The sequence below is a fragment of the Rhinolophus sinicus genome, linkage group LG07 (assembly GCF_036562045.2).
Source record: "Rhinolophus sinicus isolate RSC01 linkage group LG07, ASM3656204v1, whole genome shotgun sequence".
NCBI classification, from domain to species: Eukaryota; Metazoa; Chordata; class Mammalia; order Chiroptera; family Rhinolophidae; genus Rhinolophus; species Rhinolophus sinicus.
The window spans coordinates 73,492,335-73,506,678 of record NC_133757.1 but is presented as its reverse complement, the minus strand read 5'-3'; the positions used below and the strand labels follow the sequence as shown (position 1 = coordinate 73,506,678).

Below are 14,344 nucleotides of genomic sequence, written 5' to 3'. Positions count from 1 at the left end.
CAGGCCAGTTTTCCCCTGGGGCTGTAGTTTGGCCACCCTGTCCTGGTCCATCGCTGTCCAATAGAAGTTTCTGCAGTGATGGAAATGCTCTATATCTGCACTATCCACTCTGGAAGCCACCAGCCATTTGTGGCTCTCAATGTGGCTAATGAGACTGAAGAACTGAATATTTAATTTTACTTTAGTTAATTTAAATGCAAATAGTCACATGAGGCTAGTGGCTATTGTATTGGACAATGGAGCTCCCTATTTTTTTTTTACCTTAGCTCCCTATTTCTCAATCCATCCCATCGTCCTTCAACATGCAGTTCAAATGCCACCTTCTCCAGGCAGCCTTCTCTGATTTCCTTTCCTCCATATACCTATTTGTATCTTTCGCCTTTTTTTATGCCCCTTATACTTAACATTCATTAGAATCAAACTCTTTAGAGTTTCTCTTTGCCAAAACACACATACACACACACACACACACACACACACACACACACACACACCCTCAGCATGAGTTCTACAAGGCTCAATACACAACACCTACGTATGTTATTCCAAGACACTAAACCTTCCCCCAATATCTTTGAGGCAAACAGACTGTTCTAGAGAATAGTAGTAAATCCTCTTAAAAATGCACCCTGAGAACGACTTGCAAAAGAGGTACTAATTAGAAAGAAAAGAGCCAAGCAAAAAATTGGGGAAAACAAAGCATCAATGTTCCTGGGTCACATTCCGTACAGATTAGGCTAAATCAAGAGAAAACACACTCATTCACTCACTCACTCACTAGGAAGCTGGGACACAGCTTGGAGAGGACAGGCCACCAGTTTCAGCCCCACACACTCATGCCACCCAAGCCCAGCCTGAAGCTCCCAGCCACAGTCACAGCAACACCATCTACACACAGAGTTCTCTACAGGTAATGAGCCATTGACTTCTCTCAGCAAGTCCATCCCCACCCCACACATGGGAAAACTGGAACTCCAAGGGACAAAACCAATCACCCACAGGCATACAGCCCACCAGTGACAGGCAGGGTTGTCAGATCTGGCAAATAAAATTTTGAATTTCAGATAAACAATGAATAATTTTTTAGGATAAGTACATCCCATGCAATGTTTGGGATATACTTACCATTCAAAATTATTCATTGTTTCTATGAAATTAACATTTAACTGGGTGTCCTGCCTCTTGTCTGGCAAAATATGGCTTAGATTTGGCCACAAATCTGGGCTTCTCAAGCCTGAGCCTCACATTCTATTATTTTTCTTTATCTTTCTCTCTCTCTCTCTCTCTCTCTCTCTCTCTCTCTCTCTCTCACAATTGGTGCAGGTGCAAATCCAAACCACAGTGAGACACTACTTCACCCTCATTAGGATGGCTAAAATCAAAAAGTCGGACAATAAGTGTTGGCGAGGATGTGGATAAATTATTGGTGGGAATGCAAAATGGTAAATCTGCTGTGGAAAACAGTCTGGCAGTTCCTCAAAAGGTTAAGCAAAGAGTTAACCAGGAATTTCACTCCTAGATAAACACCCAAGAAAAATGAAAACACATATCCACGTAAACACTGGCATACAAATGCCCGTAGCAGCATTGCTTTCAACAACCAAAAAGTGGAAACAACCCAAGTGTCCACGACCTGATGGACGAACAGACACAACGTGGTCCATCCAGACAGAGGAAGTTTACACGACCATAACAGGGAGTGAGGCACTGACATACACAATATGAACCCTGAAGACAAAATGCTCCATGAAAAAATCCACTCACAAAAGACCACAATGGGGTATGACTGCATTGACATGAACTGTCCAAAATAGGCAAATCCATAGAGACAAAAAGTAGATTAGTGGTTTCAAGGGGTGGGGGGGTGGGGGGAAGAACAGGTAGAAGACCGGATTTCTTTGGGGAAAGATGATAATGTTCTAAAATTGACTGTAGTGATGGTGGCACAACTTTGTGAATGTACTTAGAACCACTGAATTGTAAACTTTAAATGGGCGAATTACATGCTATTGAATTATGGCTCAATAAAGTCGTTATAAGAAAAGATTAAACAACTATAATTGTAGGGGACAATAAAGAACTGCCTCTTTTAAATCTCCAGTGACTCTAACTCAACTCATTAAAGCCATATGTGTCCCTATTAGTCCAAGACAATAGAGTAATTTACTATTGGGACAGAAATTACCCAGAGGATGTTAGAAATGGTGCCAGAAATAGATGTAAGGCTTCTGCTGGCTTTTATTGCCTCTGGATGGAAACCGAAGGATGCCTCAAGTTCGTAAGAAGTGGCATCTGGCTAATCACCGCTCTACACACAGGTAGGGAAGGACAATGACAAGGGGGGGGGGGGTTACTGGTGACAGCTAGTGTTTCCTGAGCACCTACTATGTAAAGCACTTGGCCCAGTCTCTGGCACACACGTTCTCCCCTGAATTCTAAAAATCATCTCCAGAGGAGGTACCTTTTTCACGCCCATTTTTGTGATGAGCAAATCAACGCAGGCTGTTTAAAGTGGTAGCTAGGATTGTAAGTTACCCTGCAGTCAAACACAAAATCTGTGCTGTAACTGCTATGTTAGTTTTACCATCTTTATTTTTTTCAAAACCATGCCTAATGGAGAAGCAGGTGAACTGGACTTAAGGAAACAATGAAATAGTTGTCATGCAGTGACAACCGGGAGAAAGCTCATTAAAGAGAATTTCCTTTGTTCACTCCTTCAGCAAATATGCACTGAGGACTTGTCCTGTGCCAGACGCTGTTCCAGGTACTGGAAGTTCTAGAGGGAATAGGACAGATGCTGCCCTGAATCTCACAAACTAGTAGTTGCTATTAACTACCCAAATCAACTTAAAATACAACTGAGTAGAATGCCATCACAGAGAGCTTCAGGGGCTAGAAGAGCTATTTAACTCATTGTGGGGCAATCAAGGAGGGTTTCCTGGAGAAGGTGATGCCAAGACTAAAACCTACACAAACAGAACAATAAAAATTATTCAGTTCTGCTTATTACATGGGAAGGTCAAGGGTGATGGCAAACTACAGCTCGTTGCTCTGGGTTACCAGGGTGTGTAGGTTCTGAGCAGCACTATCCAATAGAAATATAATGTGAGCCATATATGGCATTCTAAACTTTCTCTAAAAAAGTAAAAAGAAACAGATCAAATTCAATATATTTTATTTACTGCAGTGTCTCCAAAAACTTCACTTCAACATATAAGCAATACTAAAAAATTATTAATGAGCTACTCTACAGGATATTTTTTACACTACACCTCTGAAATACCATTGTGTTTCATACATGCAGCATGTCTCAATTCAGATATTCCATTTCCCTCAGAAATGTTCAATCTGTAGAGGTAGATTTCGTAAAATGAATCATCGAAAATAGCCCCAAATTGTTCCAGACATACAAAAGAGTTTTCCAATAACAGAATCCAGTATTGATTTTTTTTTTTTTTTTTTTTTTTGCGTTTAAATGAACTAAAGTTAAATAAAAGTAAAAACGCAATTGCACTGGCCACGATTTTAAGAGCCCCTGTGCAGACAGCGGCCGCCATATTGGACAGGGCAGATCAGAACATTTCCATCGAAGCAGAATGTTCTGTTGGGCAGTGCTGGTCTAGAATGTCCCCCTCAGTCAGAGGAACCTGAAAATTTTTCAGGAGACAAAACTGACGTAACAGTTGTCGTGGAAAGTGTCCCCTCTCCCCTGGTTTTCTCTCCACTATGAAAGCAGCAAAGGAGGTGTTGAGAGGCAGGGAAGGAGGTATCTAGAAGATTCTGAAAATCCTTTACAATGCTAAGAGTTTTATACTTTCTGCTTTCAATCAAGAATGTACTCATTCCTTAGAAACAGCATTCTTAAAATGTTCCCCGGGGACCGGCTCTGGGGCCACACCTTGCTCTCTGCATTCTTGCCAGTCTTAACACTGCTCCTTCTAAAATTCTGGGGTCCTGCACCAACAAGCCTTGGGTTCAAAGGTCAGGCCACCAACAATACCAGTTTCACACTAGAAGCCCACCAGATCTGGCCTCCCACCCCAGCGCTGACACCTGCCTGGGTGTGACCCTGGGTCACATCCTCAATCTCTGACGGCCTCAGTTTCCTCACCTGTAAACAATGACAAGTGCATGATAAAACTATGAGGAGTAGATAAGAAGTCGGGTCTGGCCACATACACGTGTTGGTCCCCCACTCCAAGCTACACGGAAGCAATTCCCAGATTTATTATACCTTCAGAAAGTGGAACGTGGGCACACCGCTGTATCAGATACCCTTAGCATTCTCTGCCTGCCCAAAAGACTGGCTCTTAAAATTGACTTCCACAAAGAAGGAGAAATGGGGGAGGTGTGGCAGCTTCGGGAGAAGACCTAATGCAGGTTCTGGAACCGCAAAACAGCCATGTTGAAATCACTCCTTTATTCATTCAACAGATGTTGGCTGGTCATCGTGCCGCACAAGGGGACCGTCGAGATAGGTGAAGCTGAAGCCTGACGGCACCCGAGGCCCCTGTCAGGAAATCTGCCACAGACAGGATCACACATGCACTACGAGCCTGCGGGGTCATTCCACCCAGCACGGTCCATATGGCCCAAGATCCGAAACAACACAGCTGTCCATCATAAGGGGGCAGCTAAACAATTATGGTCCGCCCAGGTGATACAGTGGTGCTCAAAGTGGGGTCGCTGGACCAGCAGCATTCACATCACCTGAGAACCTGTTAGACGTGCAAACTCTCAGACCCCACCGCAGACCTCCTGGATCAGAAACTCAGGGGGGCCCAGGAATCTGCCCCCCAGGTGATGTGGCCGCATGCTCAAGTCCAAGAACCAATGACAGAAGGCAGGGGTCAGCAAACTTTTCCTTTGAAAGGCCAGATAGCAAATATTTTTGGTTTTGTGGGCGATAAGGTCTCGGTCACAATGCAATTCCGTCTTTGTAGCACTAAAACCATAACAATACGTGACGTGGTGGTGCTCCAATAAAACTTTACTTAGAGAGACTGAAATTCAAATTTCATACATAATTTTCCTGTATCACAAAATCATAGTTGGAGAATTTGTTCAACCATTTAAAAATGTGAACACCATTCTCAGCTCAGAGGCTCTACAAAAGTGGGCAGTATGCCACATCTGGCTGTAGTTTGCCAACCTCGGATGGGTGGAATACTACACAGGTATGAAAAAGAGCACGGAAGAGCCTCATGGGTGATATGGAAAACTCTCTAGGATATGATCTTAATAGTTAAGAGCACTATTATTTATGCAGAAATAAAGATACATATTAGCTTATATACACCAATCTCTAGAAGGGTAAACATGCACCCCCCCAAAAAAAATTTGCAACACTTGTCTCTGGGGAGAGAAAAATGAGTGGCCAGGGACCAGAAGGGTCCTAGAACACATCTCCACTGGGCAGACCAATGTTTATGGGGACCCCGGGAGGTACTCCCAGTCTTCATGGAAAGGGTAAAAGAAGAGGTGGATGAGGATACCAGGGAGGGAAGGAAGGAAGGAGGCCTCTAACCAGCTTCTGTGAGAAAGAAGCAGTGGCCACAGATGAAAAGTAGGGGAAAGGATGGCTGGGACACAGGAAACGCAAGCAAAGGCACAGAGGCATGCAGATCCTCAAGGAACTGCAGCCATGAGCGCCGGGAAGTGAGACTGCACCCAGCTCAGCGGCCAGGTTCAGATGCCAGGGGAAAGTATTGGGCTGGCAGCTGTGAAAGAACGCAAGGAGGAAACAGAAAAATGGCTCTGATAGCAGAGTGGAGAAGGAACTGAACAGGCCATGCTGGAACCGTCACTGCCAACGGCATGGCCTGGGGGGTGGGGGGTGCTATCTCGGGGATGGGTACAAGAAAAGGGGAGAGACCATGGAGACACTGCGGAATGAGCACCAACTGGACTTGGTCCCCCGGGAGGTAGAGAGGAGGGAGAAGTGAGGAAGGGCATGAATGAACCCGGAGAGGCTGTGACAGGACCAGTTTAGGGTGATGAGGACACCAGGCTCAGGTTGGGGCACGTTGAGTGTGTGAGGGCTTTGGAATGCTCACGGATGTGGGTCCAGTGGGCATTGGGTCTGGAGTTTGGGGAAAGGGGCGCGTGCTGGTGGAAATGGTGACAACAGGTGATATAACCAGGAGGAGAGGGGCAACCAAGAGGAGAAAAGGAAGAGGGTGGGGGTTGGGAGAGCACAAAACTTAAGGGCAGGGAATCAGAGAGGGGACCAAAGACTCACAGCCTCCCTGATACCAGCACCTTCTAGAAACCTGTCTGAACGCTCTGGAACACCTAGCCTCCCCCCCCCCTCCTCCAGGCAACCCCATCGTTTTGTAACCCTAAGGACATCGCACATCAAATCCCAGGATCACAAGGGGCTTCCACGCCATCTCAGCACTCCTGCCTCCTCCCTTACAGACGTGGGGGTGGAGCGCACCAAAGGAGACACAGGAAAGAAAACCAAGAGGAGTAAGTAAGAGCTGGCTTCGAAACAATGCAAGTGGGTATCGTTAGGAAGCAACATCACAGAGCTCAGCCCTTCTCTGACCTTCTGCAAGAGGACAAGACATAGCTCTGAAAACAGACTGGCAACAAGGAATCACCACGAGCTCACCCGACATACAGGTGTGGCCCCACTATCTTCACCCCTCTGTGTCCAACCACCACCTTTTTCCGCACTGTTAACCAATGCAGTTTTTGGAAAGTACCTGTGTTTTCCACATTCTCAAGAAGACATGGGAGAGAAACAAACGTCACTCAGGAACAGGCTGCTATTCCTGAACACGAAATACAGGCGACTGTACAACCCTGATGTGACACCATCTCCGTACAGAACTGGAAGAAAAACTCAGCCTGGAAATCAAATTTCAATCCCAAGTCTGCCTTGAGCTCCAACTGGAACTCGTACTCAGTCAGCCTTTGGAAGCACAGGACAGCAAAGCTTGCTCTGCTGGAAACAAAATAAGTGTCTAAAATTCTAAAAGCTACTGGGGCAACCTCCCCCCACCCTACCCAATACTGGGGTCTAGAGAACAAGAGGTGACCCCTCATGAAACACCTTATTTAATATACATTGTTGATTCAGTAAGTTTGAACTCCAGGCAGACAGCACCAAGCACTATAGGTCCTCTGAGCAGGGCTTATCCAACGCGTGTATTTTCTCCCTAAGGCACATCACAGCTCTCTCAAGCTCAGGAACACCAGACAGCACTTCAGAACTATGCACGGGGCCCATGTTAAACAACAAAATCACCAACAAAAAAGCACAAAAATGCAAATACCAGGGCAGTCGATATATCACAAAAGGGCATTTGTTTTCATTCTTAGGATTGCATGAATCCACCTTCGGAGAGCTGACACAGAAGGTACAGCACTGCCATGGCTGACTTCAGCTGGAACGTTCAAGTCAAGTGACTCGCATTTTTCACCCCTCCGCGTGTGTCTGGGAGTGACCACAAAAGTGCTTTGAATATTAATTTTGGAATTACAAATACATTCTAGCAAATAAGCGAATTCACAAATGTGGAATCCAGTACTTAGATTAAAATTTTCAATTTGAAGAATATTAATCCAAGTATAGGATAATTTTTAAAGCCTGGAGAAAACTATAGGGATGAAGAATAAATCAGCGCTGCCTGGGGTGAGGGGTGGGGTGATGTAAGGATAAAGGGGTGGCCCAAGGGAATTTGGGCAGGGAGAGAAAGGACTGTTCTGGATCCTGATTCTGGGGACGGCCACACAGCTCTATGCCTGGGTGAAAATTTGAAAACTGTGCACCCAAAAAAAAGAGTCAATTTTACTGTATGATAATTTTAAAAATTTAAAAAGATACATGCCAAACTAATAACTTTTGTTTTTTCCTCTCTGTACTTGCCTGATTTTTTTTCAGTGAGAATGCATTACTTGTTATTTATTATTCTAATTAAAAAGCCATACGCACAGTCTTGATTGCAAAACATAAACCAAGCCACCCCTGACGTATTCTTAATAGAAAGGAACACAAGAGGTCTTCAGAGAAAAATCTCAGCAGACATCACTTTCTTTTGGGCTCTAGAGACAGAGCCAATGGCACGAAATCCTCATTCAACGCCAAGATGACTGTTGAAATAAATAAATCCTAAGATCACACACACACACACACAAAACTAACGAGGAAAAATCACCGATATTTTCTCGCCATCAGAACCAATACATTCAGAACAAACATATAAGTTTCTTTAATAGTTTGCTCTCTAAAGGAAAAAAAACAACTTATCTGGCATTTCGTTTCATTTGATTCATTCAGTTTTTTACGAGGGACCACACGAGCTGTTAGGCATGTCATCCTGCTCCTCAAGGAGTTTGTTCTAAATCAGGAGTCAGCAAACTTTCGCTGTAAAGAGCTAAAGTGTAAATATTTTTGCAGGCCATGTAATCACAATATCCTCTGCCATTAGAGAGCAAACGCAGCTATCAATGATGCATAAATGAAGGAGTGTGGCTGCGTGCCAATAAAACTTTATTTACAAAAATAGGTGTGGGAGGGCAGAAGATTTAGCCTGCGGGTGTAGTTTGCTGGCTCCTGTCCTAGATGGAGTTTGGCTATATGTAAATAAAACAGTGGGCTGAGAGAGGGTCAGAGTAGGGATTTTCCCTCTATGAAGAGAGCTAACACAGAACAGGGGAAGAGAAGAGGGAGGACCAGGGGAAGCCAGTCACAGGTGAAAACTCGCCAGGAGACTGTGCCTTCCAGTTGGAGGGAGTAGGCAGTGGCAAATCCAGAGAGGTTAATGGGGGTGAGGCTTAGGAGAGGCAATTGGGAGGTGAGGAATTACCATCTCTAGAACCACCGGCAAAGCAAAGCGAGGGAGATACAAGCCAGATGCCAAGGGTAGAGCAGTGGGTGAAAGGTTAGAAAACGAGATTGTGGAGAGGACCTGCCAAGTCGAGGTTTGGCAGCGGAAAACTGGAGGTGGGTGGTAGGTAATGAGGTTCAGGGGAGTATTGAGTGTTTATAGGCTGGAAAGAGTAAGGCTCCTGGGCAGATGGAGATCCCTGAACAAACAAAGGGGAGAGAGCAGGCATCCAGATGGATAAGCGTCCTAGACAAGAAAAAAGTTATCTCCCCAAATGCAGTGGTTCTCAATTGGGGACCAGTCGGCAATGTCATGAGACACTGTTGATTGTCATGACTTGGAGAGGGAAGGTGCTACTGGCATCTAGTGGGTAAGGACCGGGAATGCTGCTCCACATCCAACAATACACAGCCCGGCCCCCCCACAACCAAGACTATCTAAACTCAACTGTCAAAATCACTGAGATTGAGAGATTGAGAGATTCTGCTCTAATCAAATAAGAATGGATGTCAACGATGGAGTGGGGGGTAAGGTGGCGACCGCAAGCGGCTCACCCCAGTGACCTCTATGAATGAGTGGGGCAGGGACAGAGGGCAGGTCTCCAGGAGAGAAGGAAAAGTTAGGAATAACCCCGGGGAGGTAACTAAGCAGGCAGATGCTCTGCCCCTCAGGTTCCAGAGTGCATGAGAGAAGATACAGAAACATCTCATGCCGCCTTGAAAAACGAGGATTTGGAAGCAAGCATCTCCTACCTCAATTAGCTGACTCACGGAACCCTCACCCCAAAGCTCTGTGGTGTTTTTATTTTAATTCATCCCACATTACCTTCATTCTCTGACTTTGCAATGCCCACAGGTAATCACAGAGCCAGCCAACCCAAGGAGAAATGGAGGGGAAGCCATTACTCAGTTCAGCAAAGCAACAGTGACTTCATGGAGAATGAAGTGGGGTGACATCTCCAAGAAAGAGTCCCTCATTTCTTAAAAATCAGTTTGATTTCCCTCCACCCTCATCCCTGCCAGACATTATAGCTTTAAAATGCCTCCCCCCTCCCCAAACTTCCAAGGGGAAGTTATTTGATAGGATTTTGTTAACTATTACTGTGGCGCTGGAGTGGGGAGGCCCAGACCCAAAAGAAGGACCATTTGGTAAGAAACCAGTGTTCGGCAGCCAGACTAGGTGGGATTCTAATTCCAGCTCGGCTGCCTACTGGCTCTGTAACATAGTCAATTTCCTCACCTGTGGAAAAAGGGTAAACCATACCTCATAGGGTTGTGGTGAGGAGTAACTGAGATTATACATGCAAAGCATATAGAATATGACCTGCCACCTGTTTGTTATTATTAGTTAGGTATTGTCTGGAGAATAAAGGAATACCAGTGAGAACAAAAAGGATAGGAGCCAAATCAAGGACAAATATTTACCAAACACCTACTAAGCACCAGGCATTGTTCTAGGCTCTGGAAATGTAACAGTGAATAAAAGAAACAAAACCTCTCCTGTTGTGGAAACTCTAAACATGTAAAGAAGTGGTGAAGCCATCTATTGACCCCTGGAAGCCTAGGCACAAATCCACAATTAATTGAATTACCAAAGCTGCAAGGAACAGAGGAGCAGGGAACTACACATATCCCTGCGTGCATGCGCAGACACATACATACACACACACACACACACACACACACACACACACAGTCTGGCGTTAGGTCTAACAGTACATCTTGGATTTTCTTAACAAGAACCCAAACCAACTGCCACCCTTCATTGAGTGCCTACTATATACCAGGCTCTTGGGGGCTTCGAGTACTTGTGTAATTAGCAGAGGCACTCAGCAAGCCGGGTTTGTCAATGCCAGAGCCTGTGTGTGCTTTCTCATGTGTCTCATTTACCATCAGGGAACTCAGGAGCTTCTATATCTTCCCTCCCCGACCCCTTCCTCATCATGACTGATTTCCTTTTATGGAAAAATCTGAAGGAACCAACAGATATTTTTAAAGCAGGGCCTCAGACACCACGGTGAAACACCCCAGCTATATTTTCTTACATGATTCTTCAGCCCTTGTCCCACAAACAGAAAGGCCTGCTATCAAGCACCAAGGAGGATGCTGGGATGGGGGATTGCTTCCTTCTGCTGCCAGCACAGGGAAGCCCAGGAAGGAGGCCCATGGGGGCAGGGGTGTGAGACGCTCACCCAAGGTTACATACTTCGTGGGGATGACAAGTAAAACCCCCTTCATGAAGGGCAGAGCTGTAGCAGGGAGGTTATCAGGAAGATGGCAGCACACAGAGCGGCTCAAGACCTCCCTCTGGCATTGACTTTGGGGCAAGTGAATTGTCTTCTCCCTGAGCCTGTTTACTCCTTTATAAAACGGGCGAACAACAGTATCTGCCTCCGGAGTCCGGAGAGATAAGATGGACCAGCCCAGTGGCATTCGGTGACGCTAATTATACTCATAATGAAAACCGCCACTGCTTCTTCTACTACAACTGTGCTGTTACCACGGCGCGAGAGTTTGCCTCCGGACATCTGGAAACAGAAGCCAAAAGTGTAAACATGGACCTGGAGCCCCAGGTGGCCACGGGCCTAGATCTCAGGAATGGGGCAGGAGGAGGGTACAATTTCCCGCCTCCCGTAGCGTCGCCTACCAGCAGGGACCCCAGTGGACACCCCCCACGTCTTTCATCCTCGACTCTGACTCCAAACTGTGTGTGCCCCAGGCATTGGGCTGTCCGAGGCCACACAGACCCAGGGACCCCACTTCTCAAAGGCGACCCAGAGAGGATGGGTGTCCGTCTCTGGAGCGAAGTGGGCTCCGAGGAGGCCAGGCATTGGTCAGCGGTGAGCTCCAGAGAGGGGCGCCTGCGGCGGGGCGGGCACTGGGGGAAGGTTCCTCCAGTCCAGGCGGGCACGCGGGGCGCGGAGCCGTGAGCCCAGGCGGGCAAAGGCCAAGGTCAGCGGCTTTCCGCCCCCCTCAAAGCTGGAGAAACGATTTGGGCCACTTGCCCCCCCACCGAGAAGGGCTCTGAGTCCCAAATGGGGCTCCATTTTGACAAGGGGTCCCCAACCCCCTTTCCCCCCCCCCCCGCGCTGCTCCCCGCCCACTCCCAGACCCCCAGACTCACCCTCTCCAGGGTACAGGTGGCCCACGGCGCCCATCAGCAGCGTGGCCACAGCCACCAGCAGCGGCGCAGCGGCCGCCCCCCGCCTGCCCCCAGCGCCCATGGCTGCGGGAGCGCGGCTCCGGGTGGATCAGAGCGCGCGGCGCCGGCCCGCGGGGGTCATGCTCCGAGGTGGCCGCCTGGAAGGCGCTGATGACCCTGCCTCCTCCTCTTATACGCCGGCAGCCCACGGGCCACAGTCCTGGCCCAGGAGGACTCTTAAATCAGCCCGGGAGGGGAGCTCGGCCTCAGCCGCTACAAATTCCGCCGCGCGGCCCCAACCCTGGGCTACTGCGGCCCTAGCCCCGTCCCGCGATCTCAGGGCCGGTAGCACCGCGCTGCACCCCGGACCTCTCGGCTCTCGGCCCCGACCGCTCTGGGTCGCAATCTGCGGGTGCCCGGACAAACGAACGAACGGACAGAAGGACGCGCGGACTGGCGGGCAGACACCAGAGCTGGCGGGTGCGGGCGGGCGGTCGGCGGGAGCAAGGGCTGCTCGGCCCGTAAACAACGAGGCCCGTCAGCTGGGCCCTGTGCAGGCGGCAGTAAAAGGCGGCGCGGATCCACACTCGGAAGGGACTCGGCGCCTGGTAGAGGCCCGGGAGGGGTGGAGGAAGGCCAGCCAGAGAGAGGCACCGCCCCGCCCGCCTGCCTCCCTCTCCAGGGCCCCGCGCTAGAGGCCCCGGGCGCCCCCTTAGCTCAGGGGGTGCCCCAGATCCCTGCCTGGCCTGAGCGCCACGTCTCAGAGCCCGGGGACACCCTATATGCCCGACCCAGCAAAATGTGTCTTTAACATTTTGCTATTTTGTTCCTTGTGGACTTTGGGGCATTCGTTTTCTTTCTTTTTTTTTGAATATTGCATTAAAATATTATTTATCTTGGTTGCTCGGGTTTTTGGTGCTCCCTTAAATGTTGCACTCGCCTCACCGTCCTCCCAGTCCGGCCAGCGAGTCTGGTCCTACTAGAGCTCCTCGGCGCCGGACTTCCCACCCCGCGTGCGCCCTCTCCCAGAGCCAGGCCCCCAGGCACAGCCATGTGCACTCGCCTGCCCGGTGCGCTGATTGTGCTCGGTGTTACCAAGCCCTAGGCGCGGCCTGTGGTTCAAGTTGGAGAGATGGTGCGTGGGACAATGTGCAGAACCTCCCCAAAGTGCAAAGCAGGCGCTAGACATCTCCTGGGAAGCGGGTAGGTGGACACACTTGATTTTCTATACACAGACCTCCATATGTATCTGAATGTCTAGGCAATGTCATTCATGAATAAGGCGTGACAATGGTCAACCTACCTTACTGAATGGGGGCAAGGCGCTTTAGGTACAGGAAAGCAGAACTGAATGGGAATCTAGCAGCTCCTCACTTCCTGTGCAGCCCTGAACCAGTGACTTCACTCTCTCTGGATAGGTCTCACCTGCATGATGGATGTAACAATACCTGCAGGTCAGATTTGGGGAGTTGCAGGGGAAGCAGAGCATGAGAAAGCACCCAGCGCAGCTCTAGGCCCAAGGCATACATTTTTCCCCTCGTCTATTAAACAAATATTAGTTTGCCAGGAACTGGGCCTACTGTTCCTCTATAGCACCAAACCTACTCCTTCCTCCAGGCCCTTATCCTAGTGCCTGTCCCTCCCTGTCCCTCCAGTGCCTGGCTCCACCTTCCTGTTCCGGTGACCCTTCCCTGACGACGCCCCCTCCCTTAATCCTGTTCTTTGCTTCCCTGTTATTCACATCACACCTGTATCACTACCTGAAATTCTTATGTTTTGTGTGGGTGTGTATCTTCGCTTCTCCCCATGAAGGCAGAAATCTTGTCTGTCTTGTTCACTATTTTATACCCAGTGCCTGACATACTCATTGCTTCATAATCACTTGTTGAATAGAAGAATCAACATGCAATAATTAATGGGGATTTACAGTGAGGAAAATAAACACAATCCATTTCCTTGTACACTCACAGTCTGCAGGGGGAAGAGGGCCATTAATTAAACAATCGTATGTGTTATAATGGGGGGGGGGCTTCTCTGAGGAAGCGATTTTTGAGCTGAAATCTGAAGATGAGGAGTAAACAGCCAAAGGAATCAATCATGTTCCAGGTAGAGGAAACAGCATGTGCAAAGGCTCAGAGGAGGACAGACGGGTGTTCTTGTAACTAAACCAGGCACTGTAGCTGGAGCACAGAAGAGGAGAAGCTGAACTCATGGGTGGGACTAGAAGGGGCAGAACCTCAATTACACCATGTTAAGGGTTCCTACCTCCTTTATCCTAAAAGCAATTGGTATGCACCAGAGGGTTTACACAAAAGGGTTAACATAATCAGCTTTTCTTTCCAATAACATCTCACCATCTGCAATGG

General features: G+C 48.2%; 1 protein-coding gene across 5 annotated transcripts in view; it reads right to left on the bottom strand.

The window, feature by feature from the left end:
* The window catches only part of INSR (insulin receptor), a 129,271-nt gene extending 116,713 nt beyond the window's left edge, over nucleotides 1-12,558 (bottom strand). For 3 of the 5 annotated variants that reach the window (XM_019757590.2, XM_019757593.2, XM_019757594.2), the window contains exon 1: nucleotides 11,961-12,557. In XM_019757590.2, coding sequence (XP_019613149.2) covers nucleotides 11,961-12,060 — 100 coding nt within the window. In that variant the 5' untranslated portion in view covers nucleotides 12,061-12,557. Of the gene's footprint in view, nucleotides 1-11,960 lie in introns of all 5 variants that reach the window. The other 2 variants (XM_019757592.2, XM_074337762.1) reach the window with 1 other exon arrangement.
* Between the last annotated feature and the right edge of the window lie 1,786 nt (nucleotides 12,559-14,344).